Source organism: Loxodonta africana, chromosome 20 (assembly GCF_030014295.1).
Source record: "Loxodonta africana isolate mLoxAfr1 chromosome 20, mLoxAfr1.hap2, whole genome shotgun sequence".
Lineage (NCBI taxonomy): Eukaryota > Metazoa > Chordata > Mammalia > Proboscidea > Elephantidae > Loxodonta > Loxodonta africana.
In genome coordinates, this window is record NC_087361.1 from 54657442 (window position 1) to 54673136 (window position 15695).

At 45.3% G+C, this 15695-nt stretch overlaps 1 protein-coding gene across 1 annotated transcript in view; it reads left to right on the plus strand.

The window, feature by feature from the left end:
• The window catches only part of HUNK (hormonally up-regulated Neu-associated kinase), a 134067-nt gene that overhangs the window by 41022 nt on the left and 77350 nt on the right, over window positions 1-15695 (plus strand). The window contains exon 2 of the mRNA XM_064273184.1: window positions 7220-7512. Coding sequence (XP_064129254.1) covers window positions 7220-7512 — 293 coding nt within the window. The remainder of the gene's footprint in view (window positions 1-7219; window positions 7513-15695) is intronic.

Here is a 15695-nt window from a genome sequence, read left to right on the forward strand (position 1 = left end):
AAAAATTCGTTTGACTTTGGCAAACAGTATTTATTAAGAAACCAACGTATTCTGGGAGGAAAAATTCTTTTGGGCTAATTTCCGTGTAAAATATAATTTAGTTGATCAGAGCCCCTCTTTTCTGTGCATTCTGATGATGTAAAACATCACAGCAAAAAACACTTTGATTAAGGGAAGACTGTGGACTTGCTAGGAAGCCCTGGTGGCGCACTACTTGGAAACCCTGTGAGGCAGGTCTACTCTGTTCTACAGGGTCACTATGAGTCGCAGTGGGTTACAGGTGAACTTGCTAGGAATTCCTGGGCAGTGCAAATGGTTAAGTACTTGGCTGCTAAAAAAAAAAAAAAAAAAAAGTACTTGGCTGCTAGGTGGTTTGAATTCAACCAGAGGCACCTGGGAAGAAAGGCCTGGCAATCTACTTCCAAAAAATTAGCCATTGGAAACCCTATGGAGCACAGTCCTACTTTGACCCTCATGGGGTCACCATGAGTTGAAATCGACTTGACGTTTTTTTTTCTTTTGACTGTCTAAAATAAAGCATACGTCGTATAATGCATGAAACATCTATGTATGTTGTTACGATATTAAAGAGTGGCCTCTTTGATCAATATTCTTTGCTTCCTCTCAGTCATATAGAAGATCCATTTTACATCTGGCTTTCCATTTTGGAGATTGGATACATCAGCAATCCTTGATGGATTTCAGACTAATGAATTTTAAAGGCAGCAAAGGGTGATCCGGGATGAAGGGATGAATTTAAAACCCTGTTAACTCATCCGATATAGACAGCCTCAACTAAGTCAATATTTAAAGAAGATGAGAGACTCGACTGATATTAAACCATTGCCTTGGGATTTAAAAGCAACTCTATTCCAGAGAATCCGAAACGCGAAATGTGGCTCCGGCTTTTCTTTTTAATATGCAAAAACTGTGGGTCAAGGAAATGTACATTTTTAGTTTAGCTCGAATGCTTTTCACCCTCTGGATGGTTGGTTCAGTGAAAGTAGAGCAGTCATGATGATAACAGTGTCCATTTGCGGAGCACTTACTAGTGCCGGGAGTTGTACTAAGGGCTGTGTGTACATTATCTTAGGCACCAATTATGGACGTTAGGGAAGTGTGCGCCATTACTGGGTCTCTGTGCTGTTGTTCGTCCTTCCTCTAAGTAAAACTCTACCCTGGATTTTGTTTTCTTTCCTCCTAGTACATACTGGAGGCTATGAAGCATGAATCCCTCCTTGCGCCTGGCCTTCTCCTGAAGGATTGGCGTTCCTGAGCACCCTTTCTTCCTCTTTTCCTGTACCCCAGAGAGGAGTTGTTTAAATTTCCTACGGTTGTCATAACAAAAAATACCGCAAGTGGGTGGCTTTAAAGAGCAGAAATTTATTTTCTTACAGTTCTGGAGGCTAAAAGGCCAAATGAGGGTCTCTGCTGTGTCAGCTCCTTCTGTAAGCCTTTCTCCTAGTTTCTGGTGGATACCAGCGATCCTTGGCATTTCTCGGAGTCGTCTCCCCTCTGGGTGTGTCTCTGTATTTAGTCTGCTCTTTTTATAACCCAGAAGGAGTTAGGTTTAGGACCCACGCTACTTGGGTATGACCTCATGGACATAATGAAAAAAAACCTGTTGTTTCTAAACAGAGTCGTATTTACAAGTACGGGGTTTAGGATTTCAACACGTATTTTAGGGGTTGGGAAAAACACATCTCTTCATAACAGGAGTGCTCCTTTTTCCATCCATGGCAGACTCTCCCACCTAGTTTTCCCTTCCTCAGGGTCTCCTCACCTTCATTCACTCTGCCTTTCTTGTATCTTCTGTTTCTCCATCTCTGTTGTTGTTACTTCTAACCCATGGTGACCCCTTGCACATGGAACAAAATGCTGCCTGCTCCAGCACCATCTCCATGATTAGCTGGGGATTGAACCGTTGTGATCTATAGTTTTCATTGACTGATTTTTGGAAGTAGATCACCAGGCCTTTCTTCCTAGTTCCCCTCAGTCTGGAATCTCCACTGAAACCTGTTTATCATCATAGCACACAGACCTCCACTGACAGATGGGTGGTGGCTGCGTTTGTGGTGCACTGGCCAGGAATTGAACCTGGGTCTCCCACACGGGAAACGAGAATTCTGCCACCAAACCACCAATGCCCTCATTCTCCATCTCTGCTGACTTCTAAGACTATTTTTTTAAAAAAAGTGTGTCCTTCCCACTGCACCTCTTTCTCCTTTTCTTCACATTGATGCTTGCTTGAAAAGTGGTTTGCTCTAGCCATCTGAACCTTGCCACTTCTCATTCACCACTCAGCCGGCTGCATCTGGCTTCTGTCTCCAGCCTCCTGTTGTGTTGTTGTTGTTAGGTGCTGTCAAGCCTGTTCCGACTCATAGTAACCCCATGTACAACAGCATGAAATTCTGCCCAGTCCTGCACCATCCTCACAGTCACTGTTATGCTTGAGCCTGTTATTGCAGCCACTGTGTCAATCCATCTTGTTGAGGGGCTTCCTCTTTTTCGCTGACCCTCTACTTTACCAAGCATGATGTCCTTCTCCAGGGACCGGTCCCTCCTGACAACATGTCCAAAGTATGTGAGACGTTGTCTCGCCATCCCCGTTTCTAAGGAGCATTCTGACTGTACATCTTCCAAGACAGATTGGTTCATTCTTTTGGCAGTCCATGGTGTATTCAATATTCATATCCTGTTGTATGGAACTGCTAAACTTCTTTTATCGCCATTTGGTAGCAGCTTTAATTTTCTTTTTTTAAAAAAGTTTTTCTTTCAAGGTCTTGTGGCTAAAGCAGTTTATCTTTTCAGCTGGAGCCACATCGTTGCACTGGGCTTCTTTCACTGGGTAGAATTAGATCTTCTTTGCCTGCAGATCTCAGATGACTGTGGAGCTAAATTTGATACTGCCCTTTGCCAGCCACTGATTACGAATCCCATTTCAGTTGTTGTGGATGGAGTTGATGAAATGGTTTTGTGGACCAAGAAACAGCATTCCATGGTCAGTATTATCCATGCGGAGCTTGTAAGTTTAGCAGATGAGCGAGAACAAGCCTGGCGGTGAGCTGGTGTTTGAAAATGCCTCTCAGGGGAGGCAGCTTCAGGATGTCCAAAGGAAAAATTTGATTAGCAAGTCAGAGTTCACAGGATTTATTGAGTGAGAACCTGTTTGGGAACAGGGAGCACCCCAAATTGAAAACGGTGAGGGGTCTCGAATTGACATAGTTACAACATCCTTTTAAAGCTTAGTGGAGTGCGTAGTTTGCCCTTTGCTTTGGCTGGTTAATCATGTGTAATTTCCCTTTTTTTGGGGGGAAAGTTGATCACTGAATGCTAAACTGGTTTACCTTGATGGAATGAGTGTTGCTAACTCGTCCTGATAAGGAAAACTTGTTTAGTTTTGATTCTGTTCCTTGCAAATGGCCTTATGACTAGTTTTTGTTTACTCTTGGCCCAGGAAGCCATTTTAACTCTTGCCTCTATAAAAACTTCACAGGGTTCATGGCTTTCTCTGAGGGACTCTTTTGGGGTTCGGCAGATTGCTCAGAACAAGCACAACTTGCCAGCCAGGAGACCGAGTGAGGGGACTACAGGGCCACAATCCTGGGGTTTTTTCAGTGGAAGGTTTGGAAGGCAACCCCAGTCTAGGGCTGACCTTTGTGAGGGTGAGGGACTGGAATGGCCTCCACTGAGGTGTTTCCTTGGTGCCTTGGGTCACATCATGGCTTTGTCCTTTTGCCTTGGGGAAATGGAGGATGGGGTAGAGGAAGAGCAAGAAGTGAGAGAAGCTGGGAGAAGGGTTTGGAAACATTGGGTTTGCTCAGGAATAGGGAAGTACAGGAAAAAATGTCCCTCAGAAAGGACCCAGTGAGCACCACCCAAACCTGGCATACTGAATCTAATCATTAGTTTGTGGTTGTGAGGTAATAGTGGTCCACCCTCACGGAAAGAGCCGTTCTCTTCTCCTTTCCATCCGGAGGGTCCGCATTGCACAGACACTGCCTTCTAGCGGCTGGAGCTTCCCCCGAAGCCCTACGTGTGGCAGGGCTCTTGGAGGTACAGAACCTGGCAAGGGTGTGCTCAGCTTCGTGGAGGGAGCCATGGTGATTCTTTTCCCTGGGGCCACATATGGGCATGGGATGGGTGTGCTCAGCTTTGTGGAGGGAGCCATGGTGATTCTTCTCCCCGGGGCAACATGCGGGCACGGGATGGGTGTGCTCAGCCTTGTAGAGGGAGCCATGGTGATTCTTCTCCCCGGGGCCACATGTGGGTATGGGGAGAGCAAGGGGAGGGGGAGGGTTAGGTAGGAATTGTCAGACCCCCTGAAACTGCAGTGAATGGAAAAGTGAGAGCAGGAGGCCACAGATAACGGGTTTTATCCCCGACTGGGGATCTGAGGGTGTCTGAGAAACGTGTTTTCGAGGAGCAGTGTACTGTCGCTGCCTTGTTTGTGTTCTTTCCCCGTAGAAGGGCAAGGTATTAGTTTCCTGTGGCTGCTGCGACAAATCACTGTAGGCTTGGTAATTACTGCCCGAAACCACAGAAATTCACTTTGTATCTTGCAGTCTGGAGGCCAGGGGTTTCAGAAGTCTGAAATCACAGCATCGGCAGGGCCGCACTCCCCCAGGAGCTATAGGGGAGGATCTTTTCCCGCCTCTTCCAGTTTCTGTTGGCTGCAGGCATTCCTGCAGGATCCTTGATGGAGCAGTAGTTAAAGCAATCCAATGCTAGCTGAAAGGCCAGCATTTCAAAGGCACCAGCAGCTCCAAGGGACAGAAGATGTGGCAGTCTGCTTCCGTAAAGAGTTACAGCCCTGGATACCCTGTGAGGTCGCTGTGAGTGGAATCGACTCAACGGCAGTGGGTTTGGTGTTTTGGTAGGCCTTCTTCGGCTGCATCATTCCAGCCTCTGCCTCTTCTTCACACCGCCTCCTCCGAGTGTCCATCTATTCCCCCGCTGCCCCTTTTAAGGACACTGTGGCTATGCATGGGACCCACCTGGATTTTAAAAACAAACAAAAAATCAAACCCAGTGCTGTCCAGTCGATTCCGACTCTTAGCTAGTCTGCATGACAGAGTAGAGCTGCCCCATGGGGTTTCTAAGGCTGTAATCTTTTTTTGCTAGTTTATTGTGATTTAGGTGAAAATTTACGGTTCAAGTTAGTTTCTCACAAAAATGTATACATGTATTGTTATGCTACCATAGTTGTAAACCCTATAATGTGACAGCACACTCCCCTTTTCCGCCCTGGGTTTCCCGTGTCTATTTAACCAGCTCCTGTCCCTTTCTGCCTTCTCATCCTGCCTCTGGACAGGAGCTGCCCATTTGGTCTCATGTATCTACTTAAACTAAGAAGCACATTCTTCACAAGTATTGTTTTAGTTTAATCTTTGTCTGAAGACTTGGCTTCGGGAATGGTTTTAGTTCTGGGTTAACAGTGAGTCTGGGGGCCATGTCTTCTGGGGTTACCCTAGTCTCAGTCAGACCATTAAGTCTGATCTTTCTACAAGAATTTGAGTTCTGCTTCACACTTTTCCCCTGCTCCATCAGGGACTCTCTGTCGTGTCCCCTGTCAGGGCAGTCACTGGTGGTAGCTGGGTACCATCTAGTTCATCTGGTTTCAAGCTGATTGAGTCTCTGGTTTATGTGGCCCTTTTTGTCTCTTGGGCTAATATTTTCTTTCTGTCTTTGGTGTTCTTCATTCCGAGGCTATAATCTTTAGGGAAGCAGACTGCCACATCTTTCTCTCAGAATTCAGAGTAATCTCATCTCAGGATCTTTAATCACATCTCCAAAGTCCCTTTTCCAAATAAGGTCACATTTACAAGTGACAGGGATTAGGACTTGATATCATGAGTAGCCATTATTCAACTTACTGCATGCAATTAAAGAGCTAAATAAATTATCCTAACGTAACTGTGATACGTTAATAGGGGCAGATCGTATTACTGCTGGACTTTTAGACTGTTGTTTATTCTTGGTACCTTAAGAATTTTATTGCCAAAGGGTGTAATTTAAAAAAACAAAGCAATACAGAGTCAAGCAGAGACAGAACCTAATTCTACTTTTCAGCATCCCTCCCTCCCCCTGTATAGACACACACAGACACGTGTACACACACGTGTCTCCATCACCTGTCAGTTTTTCCTACTATGATGGCTTGTGTGTTGCTGTGATGGTGGAAGCTATACCACTGGTATTTCAAATACCAGCAGGGTCACCCATGGCAGACAGGTTTCAGTGCAGATTCCAGACTAAGATTAGGACAAAAGGCCTGGCAACCAACTTCTGAAAAGTAGCCAACCAAAACCCTGTGGATCACAATAGAACATTGTCGCCTAGGGTGCTGGAAAAGCCCCCTAGTTGGAAGGCACTCAGAATGCACAGTGGACATGACAATGGACCAGATTGTACCAAGCGTCGTGAAGATGGTGCGGGACTGGGCAGTGTTTGGTTCTGTCATACATGGGGTTGCCATGAGTTGGAGTCGGCTTAATGGCAACTAACAGCAACAATAGTTCCCCAAAGGATAGAGGGAAATATTCGGGGCCTAGAGGCAGCCTGGCCTGAGTGACTGAGGCGCTGGCAGAGAAGGGACTGAGAGGAAGGGCCAGGGATGCTGCACCCTTGGGCATGGCACCCTCCAGCCCCCTAGCCACGCCCCAGAACTGAACATGGGGGCAGATCCGGCTGCTTCAGAAGAGGGGGTCAGTGCCCTTTGCTTCAGGCGGACTCTGTGTTCACTCTGACTTCCTAGAACCTCGCCGCACATTAAGCTTTTGCTGAACCTTCCAGACAACTATTCAAGTGTGCTTAAGTTAATGTCATTCTTTCTCTTTATAATTGAATATTTTGATTTTTTTTTTTTAACTTTCTTTCCCTTAAAAAAAAAGAAAAAGCAGTTGCTGTCGAGTTGATTCTGACTCAAGGCGACCCATGTGTTACAGAGGACAACTGTGCTCTGTAGGGTTTTTGATGACTGATTCTTTGGAAGAAGATTGCTGGGCCCTTCTTCTGAGGTACCTCTGAGTGGGTTCCAAGTGCCAACCTTTTGGTTAGTGGCTGAGTGCTTAACCGTTTGCATTACCCAGGGACCGTTTAATTAAGGTTTCTCTCCTGGTGTGGAGAAGTTGCTATGTTCCTGGGTTCTTGTTCACAGTTAAGCAGTGACCTTTGTCTGTGATGTCTGATTGTAGCCATGTTCTTGGTTTTTCCTTAGGTGGCCATAAAAGTCATTGATAAGAAGAGAGCCAAAAAGGACACCTATGTCACCAAAAACCTGCGGCGTGAGGGGCAGATCCAGCAGATGATTCGTCACCCAAACATCACCCAGCTCCTCGATATCTTAGAGACTGAAAACAGCTACTACCTGGTCATGGAGCTGTGTCCTGGTGGCAACTTGATGCACAAGATCTACGAGAAGAAGCGGCTGGAGGAGTCTGAAGCCCGCAGATACATCCGGCAGCTCATCTCTGCAGTGGAGCATCTGCACCGGGCTGGGGTGGTCCATAGGTAAGGGCCACACCGCACTGATGACCGCTGGCTCTGTGCTTCAGCACCCTCCAAGCAAGCCTGAACAGTTGCAACGTATTTTACAATTCCTCTACATTAATGTTCTATGGAATTGTTTTGTGGGTTGGTGCTAGCGTGTGGGTTAAAAGAGTTGAGTCAGGAGCCACACTGCCTGGGTATGCATCCTGGCTGTGCCCTTTAGTAGCTGTGTGACCTTGGGCAAGTTACTTAACCTCTCTGAGCCTCAGTCTCTTCATCTGTATAGTGGGAATTATAATGATACTTACCCTGGGATTGCTGTAAATGAGGGTCAATGAGTTAATATGTATGTCTTAGCTTCGTAGTGCTGCTATAACAAAAATACCACGAGTGGGTGGCTTTGAGGAACAGAAATTTATTTCTTCTTAGTTCTGGAGGCTAAAAGTCCACATCAGGATCATAGCCATGTGGATTCCTTCCTTGTCAGTAGCCCTGGATGTTCTGAAGACGTAGTGTCTGTTTTCCTCAGTATGTGCCTCTCGTCTCTGTCTGTGCTGCTCTCAATGTAACTCAGAAGTGATTAGGTTTAGCACCCATCCTACTCTGGTATGACCTCAACTGATTGACTGATTATATTACATTGCAACGTGGAAGCTGATTACATTAGATTCCGTCTGCAAGTATAAAAAAATAGGGGTTAGAAATCCAACACATATTTTAGGGGATGCATTCCATCCATAACAATATGGAAAGTGCTTGGAGCAGTGTCTAGTGCGTAGAAAGCGCGATGTATTAGCTGCTCTTCTTATCATTGTATTTGCTTTACGTGTAGTAGTTGCTCAATAGTTGTTCTGTTTGAATTGAATCACTATTTGAACTGTGAACTTGCCTTTGAAAGTAAGGAGTGTTTCCCATAAATCACATCCTATAGGATCACTATGGGTTGATATTGAAATGGCAGCAATGGGTTGCCAATAATTGTGAAAATCGAACTTTTTTTTTTTTTTTTTTTATAACCAGCAGTTTTCCTCCAGGGGAGGGGCTCCTCCACAGGGAAGGTGAACAGAAATAGTATTGTTACAATGTTGCCATTTATGGGGGTGGGAGGGGGCTACTTCTAGTGCCAGGCTAAAATAGAATAAAATGATCAGATAAAGGTGTGCTCTTTTCCTCCCCAGAAGTGTTGGCTTCAGCAGCAAATGCATAGTCCTTCCTTTATGAAATTGTCGTCAACAGTAGCTCTGGGGTGTTGAAAGAAATCGAGGCCAGTGTTTAATGGATTCGCACTCATTTCAAAGAGATCAAGGCATAAAGTGTGTGTGTGTGTGTGTGTGTGTGTAAAGATACATGCACACCTGTGTCTTATAATTTTTTTTTTAGGTAAGTTGTATACCATAAAATTCACCGGTGGATTTCAGTATATTCACGAGGTTATGCAACCATTATCACTGTCTAATTTTAGGACATTTTTATCACCCCGGAAAGAAACCTGACACCCATTAGCAGTCACCCCGTATTCCCCCCACCCGTCAGCATCTGACAGCCTAGACTAGCCTACCTTCTGTCTCTGTAACCAGCTGCAGTTGAACCAACTCTGACTCATGGCAGACATGTGTGTGTCAGAGTAGAACTGTGCCCCATAGGGTTTTCAGTGGCTGATCTTTTAGTAGTAGATCACCAGGCCTTTCTCCTGAGGTGTCTACAGGTGAACTCAAACCTCTAACCTTTTGGTTAGCAGCTGAGCATGTTAAACATTTGTATGTCTGTCCGTATATATTTGCCCGTTCTGGACATTTCATACAAATGAAATTACGGTAATATTCGGTCTTTTGCATCTGGCTTCTTTTAGTTAGAATAGTACTTTCAAAGTTTGTCCGTGTAGTGGTATGTATCAGAACTTCACTCCTTTTTAAGGGAGAGTAGTATTCCATTGTGTGGATACACCACAGTTTGTTTATCCCTCATCAATCGAACATTTGGGTTGTTTCCACTTTTTGGCTGTTGTGAATAATGCCGCTGTGAACATTCGTGTACAGGTTTTTGTGTGGACATATGTTTTCACTTGTCTTAGGTAAACACCTAGGAGTGGAATTGATGGGTCATATGGTAATTCTGTGTTTAGCTTTTGGAGGAAACATTTATGTTTTCTAAGTTAAACATCGTCTTAGTCTCCTAATGGTGCTGTAACAGAAACACCACACAAACGGGCGGCTTTAAAGAACAGAAGTTTATTGTCTCACAGTTCAGGAGGCCACAAGTTCAAATTCAAGGCACTGGCTCTAGGGGAAAGCTCTTTCTGTCGGCGCTGGGGGAAGATCCTGGCCTCAGCTTCTGTAACCCCAACGTTTCTCGGGTCCTTTGTGTTCCTCACATGTGCTTCTGTCTTTTCTAGTTTGACTAGCTTCTCTCTGTGTCTGATCTGCTTCTCTTATATCTCAAAAGTGTAAGGTTTAAGACACACCCTCCACTAATAGGCCTCATTTTTATAACAAAGAAAACCCAGTTTCCAAATGAGACTCCATCTGCAGGTATTTGTTGTTGTTAGGTGCAACGTTTGCAACGATCACGAGGATGGCACAGGACTGGCAGGACCGGCAGTGTTTTGTTCTGTTGTACACAGGGCCGATGTGAGTTGGAATGGATTCGACAGCACTTAACAACAACAGGTGCCTTGAGTTGCCTGTGATCATGGCGACCCAATGTACAGCAGAACAAAACACTGCCTGGTCCTGTGCCATCCTCACAATTGTTGCTATGTTTGAGCCCATTGTTGCTATGTTTGAGCCCATTGTTGCAGCCACTGTGTCAATCCATCTTGTTGAGGGGCTTCCTCTTTCTCGCTGACCCTCTTCTTTACCAACCATGATGTCCTCCAGGGACTGGTCCCTCCGACAACATGTCCAAAGTATGTGAGATGCTGTCTCACCATCCTTGCTTCCAAAGAGCATTCTGGCGGTACTTCTTCCAAGACAGATCCGTTCGTTCTTTTGGCAGTCCATGGTGTGTTCAGTGTTCTTCCCCAACACCATAATTCAGATGCATCAGCCCTTCTTCAGTCTTCCTTTTTCAATGTCCAACTTTTGCAGGCATACGAGGGCATGGCTTGGGTCAGGCACACCTTAGTCATCAAAGTGACAGATATTGGGGTTAGGATTCCAACACACGTTTTGAGGGAACTGTGTTCCCCCAATGTAACATACACCCAACGGTGCCTTTGATTTGTTTGAAAAGCCGTTCGTATTCTGCTCATTGAAGAAAGCAGCTCTAGCCCTTTCATTAATAGGGCTCCGTGGCTTTCGAGGTGGAGAGGGCAGTCTCCTTAGTAATGGGATTGGCACCCTGGGATTCTCTCTGCCTTATTGTGCCCAAACCAGGGACACTGCAGGGAGATCCCGTTGCTCAGGGCTTTCCCAGGGCCAGCCTGGCCAAGGCAGCATTACGGTGGATCATCCTCTTGGTGGGTGGGAGAAGCCCTCCAGGCACGCATTTTTAGTCACATGGTGTCATGAAATCATGCTGTATTAGAACTTGCTGTGTTTGGATCAGCAAGGAAGGGAACATTCAGAATCTCAGGTGAATTTCCAGCTCTCCCGACAATACCCTTGTGTGGTCTGCACAGTCATAGGTCTGCCATTCTCAGGAAAATGACAGTCTAGTTGTGCCTGGGTCTGTCTTTGTTGATTAAGATGACAGAAGCGGAAACTTCACGCATGAATCAGCTTTGATTACTGGCCGGGCTGGTCACAGCGGAAAACAGAACCAGGAGGCTGGGCGTGGCGGAGCTTTCTCTGGGGCTCAGGGTGTTTTTACAAGGGCTGCGTGCTGTCAGAAACAAGACGGGCGCCAAGCTTCTCCAGGCGGTGGGGACAACAAAGAAAATCGAGTGAATGCCGTGCCTTGCACACTGGTCTCTCCTGCAGGAAATTCTCAACAACCCTTTTAAAGTAATTTTAACAAAATTCAATCCCTCTCAGTGCAATTACTGCCAGAATGTCAAAGGAACGAATTTAATAATGTTTTGATAGCAAAGATGGTGTACTTTTTCTTTCTCTGATCTCAAGCTTTCTGCTTTTTCCTGTCTCTCTGGATATATATTCATAACCGGATAAAGGCAAGCTCTCGGATCTTTTAAAGTTAGGGAAGGCTGGAAATACACGTATAGCTTAGAAGAGGGTTTCTTTGTTTTTCTTTCTAGAAGTCGTGTTAATAAGTGTCAACACACTGGACATGAGAGTTTGAGACCTCACATTAAAATGTTTGTTTAGAATATAAGCATCGGCAACCTTTAACTGAATTTCTTGACTTTTGAAGACTCTGCCGCTGGCTAGTTTTTAGCATACATTGACCATTGCTGTGCTATTGGCTAGCTGTAGCTCTTTCCATCTGTGGAAATTTTCCTCCTTTATGTTCCAAAGGTGGATGGAATTTCATAAATTATTTTGAGGCTAGAGTTTTCAAATTAATATGACAGTGTAGCATTTTTAGATGCGTTGGCATCCCTGGCGGGAAGATTTCTGAGCATGTAATTAATCTAAAAGGATTTAGTGTGAATTTTTGTGGCTGCATGTATAAAATGATTTAAAGGGCTTTGGTAAGGTGGGCTAGAAGACGCTTTAATCCTCTGATTAGACTGATACTGTGTTGTAATTACCTGATGCTAGGTGAGTGTTCATGTCCTGTGGCATGAAATATATATTTAATTATGTACCCAGAACTATTTGAGTATCATTTGGAAGGAAATCTTTAAAAATGATGTAAATATGACAAGCAGAAAAAGCGGTAAACTAAAGCTCTATAAAAGCAGACTGCCTTAGCTGGCAGAGAACTTCATTTTCACCTGGACTTGCCATAACCTTTGTGTCTTTTGCTGCAATAAAACCAGTTGCCATGGAGTCGACTCCAGCTCCTGGCGGCCCCACGTGTGTCCGAGTAGAACTGTGCTCCATACGGTTTTCAGTGGCTGAATTTTCGGAAGTAGACGGCCAGGCCTTTCTTCCGAGGCTCCTGTTATTTTAGCAGGGTAGTTTTTAGAGTATGGTCTAACTTCTTCATTACTCCCTATTTGGATTGCCAGAGAGACTCATCATTTCAAATACAACTCTTTTTCCTCAAATATGCTTACCCAGCAGGATGCTAAAACTGTGATTTGCCTGTTGTATGTCAAGTGTTGACTGTTCACATGAATCAACAAGAACGCTGATTCTGCAGAAAGGCTAATTTGAAATTCATCTGTTCATTTAAAATAACAAAGTCCAATCAAACCACACAGACAAAACATAAGAGGGTAACACAATACCGCCGTCCCTAAGCAGGAAGAGACAAGCCACGGGGCCGCAGGACAGGGAGAAAGAGACAGTGATCAAAGGGAACATGAGCCCATGAATTGGTGGGTGTCAGCGCCACTGCTCCGGGCCTGTGACCTTATTCATTCATCAGTATTCCTGGTTTGAAAGGAATGCAGTAGAAGAGAGGATCCCTTCTTTGTTATTCTTCATCTGACAAGACACCAGCATAACCGGTACTGGTGGGGTATTGAGAAATTCTTTTAAGGTTTAGGTTTTCTTGGGGAGGGGACTGGGAGGGAGGCAGACCAGAGGGGAATGATTTTTGCCCACCTTCAGCCACTGTTTGGGACCCCAAGACTGCGGCTAGAGTAAGCAAATAGCCAGAGTCACTGGTTATGTCAAAGGTCTTGGGTTTAATTGGGTTGGGAATGTGAAATTTTACAAAGCTTAGTTTCCTAGTGCTGCCGTAACACAAATACCACACGTGGGTGGCTTTAAAGAACAGGAATTTGTTTTCTCTGAGTTCTGGGGGCTAAAATTTGAAATCCAGGTCTCAGCCATGTTGATTCCTTCTTTGTGGTTAGCCCTGCTTGTTCCTTGGTTCCTTGCTTGTAGCTGATTCTCACATGGCATCTGTCTTCCTTTGTCTGTGTGTGTCTTTCTGTCTATTCTGGTCTTTTTATAACTTAGAAATGATTGAGGTTTAGGATCCACCCTACACTGGTAGGACCTCAATAATATAACAAAAGAAAAACTCTTTATTTCCAAACAGGATTGTGTCTGAGGTATAAGGGCCAGGAATTTAATGTAGATTTTTGGGGGATGCAATTCAGTCTGTACCAGATGGGTGGGATAAGCAGACCAGAAGGAAATGATTTCTGCTCCTTTGCAGGGCCTGTTTGGGGCCCCAGGGCTTTTGCTGAGAGCAAGCATATGACTGGAGTCATTGGTTATGTCAAAAGTCTTGGGTTTAATTGGGTTTTGAGAAAATAGGATTGGAAATGTGAGATTTTACAAAACTCCAGCCAAACGACTGTGTGGATGGGGGTGCACAGTGGTGTGGTTGTTTGCCGGCAGGTCGGCTATGACTCGTGGCGATCTTATAAATAACGGGATGAAACGTTGCCCAGTCCTGTGCCATCTTCAGGATCTTTGATATGTCTGAGTTCATTGTTGTGGATATGGTGTCAACCCGTCTCATCGAGGGCCTCCCTCTTTTTTGCTGACCTTCTATTTTACCAAACGTTATGTCCTTTTCCAGCGATTGGTCTTTCCTAATGATATGACCAAAGTAAGCAAGATGAAGTCTCGCCATCCTTGCTTCTAAGGAGCATTCTGGCTGTATTTCCACCAAAACTGATTTGTTTGTTCTTCTGGCAGTCTGTCTATCCTTTGTGAACACCGCAATTGGAATGTGTCATTTCTTTGCTCTTCAGTACAGTGGTTAGCGTTGTCTCCAAGGTTAGACCACCTGCACCCATATCCTGGCTCTATCCTCCACTTCAGAGCTGCATTGGGCAACTGGCTTGGGCTATTGTTCCTCTGGTTCCACACCTATATAATAGGGACAGTGGATTACCCATGTCACATGGATGTTGTGAGGATTAAATAAGGTAATTCATGTGAAGTGCTCTAGACCGAAGCATTTGGTAAGTCCTGAGTTTGTGTCCCCTGTTGGTCCAGTGGTGAAGATTTTTGTTTTATGTTGAAGTGTAATCCACACTGAAGGCTTCAGTCTTTGATCTTCATCAGTAAGTGCTTGAAGTTGTCTTCACTTTCGCAAGCATGGCTGTGTCATCTGCATCGCGCAGGTGCAAGGGTGGGAAGACTTTGTCTTGCTTACTTTGGACATGTTATCGGGAAGAACTAATCTCTGAAGAAGGACATCATGCTTGGCAAGTAAAGGGTCAGCGAAAAAGAGGAAGCCCCTCAGTGAGATGGATTGACTCAGTGGCTGCAACGATGGGCTCAAGCATAGCAACGATTGTGAAGACGGTATAGGACTGGGCAGTGTTTTGTTCTGTTGTACACAGGGTCGCTATGAGTCGGAACCAGCTCGACACACCTAACAACAACCAGCTCATTCATTTTATACCTGGAGAAGCTGAGGCTCAGATTTCTGTGTGCTTAGGGCCCCACAGCTGTTCTCTGCCTGCACTGCCCTTTTCATCTTTGTCTGGCTGAATTCTACTGGTCCTTCAGGTCCCAAGTCCAATCTCACCTCCTCTACGAGGCCCTCCAGGTTAGGCCCACGTGTGTAAATGCCTATAGCATCCTCTGCTTTGCTTTCCCAGCATTCATCACACGACTGCTTACTTGCTCGATCCTTGTCTTCTGCACAGGCCATGCCCAGCACATTGCCCAGTCCAGTGGGTGCACAATGAAGACTGTTGAATGAATGAAGGGCTGTTGAATGAATACAACTAGTGTCACAGTTAGCACTGGGACTGTATTAGCTTCTTGTGGCTGCTGTAACAAATTGCCACAAACTGGGTGGCTTAAAACAACAGAAATGTGTTCTGTCATTGCTCTGGAGGCTAGGAATTTGAAACCAAGGTGTCGACTGGGCCATGATGAAGGCTCTGGGGAGACTCTGTCTGTGCTTTCTCTGAGCTTCTGCTGCTGCTGGCGGTCCTTGGTTTGTGGACACGCTGCTCCAGTCTCTGCCTCTGGTGTCACGCTCACTTCTTCCCTGTCGGTCTTTGTGTCTCTTTTCCCCTTCTTTTTAAGAACACCGATCATATCAGACTGATCCACCGTGATCCAGGATGACCTTGTCTTAACTTGCTTACATCTGCAAAGACACTATTTCCAAACAAGGTCACATTTGCAGGTGTTGGGGTGAGGACTTGAACATTTCTTTTTGGGGGGATACAGTTCAACCCAGACCCACTGTCATTGAGTCAGACTCGTAGCCGT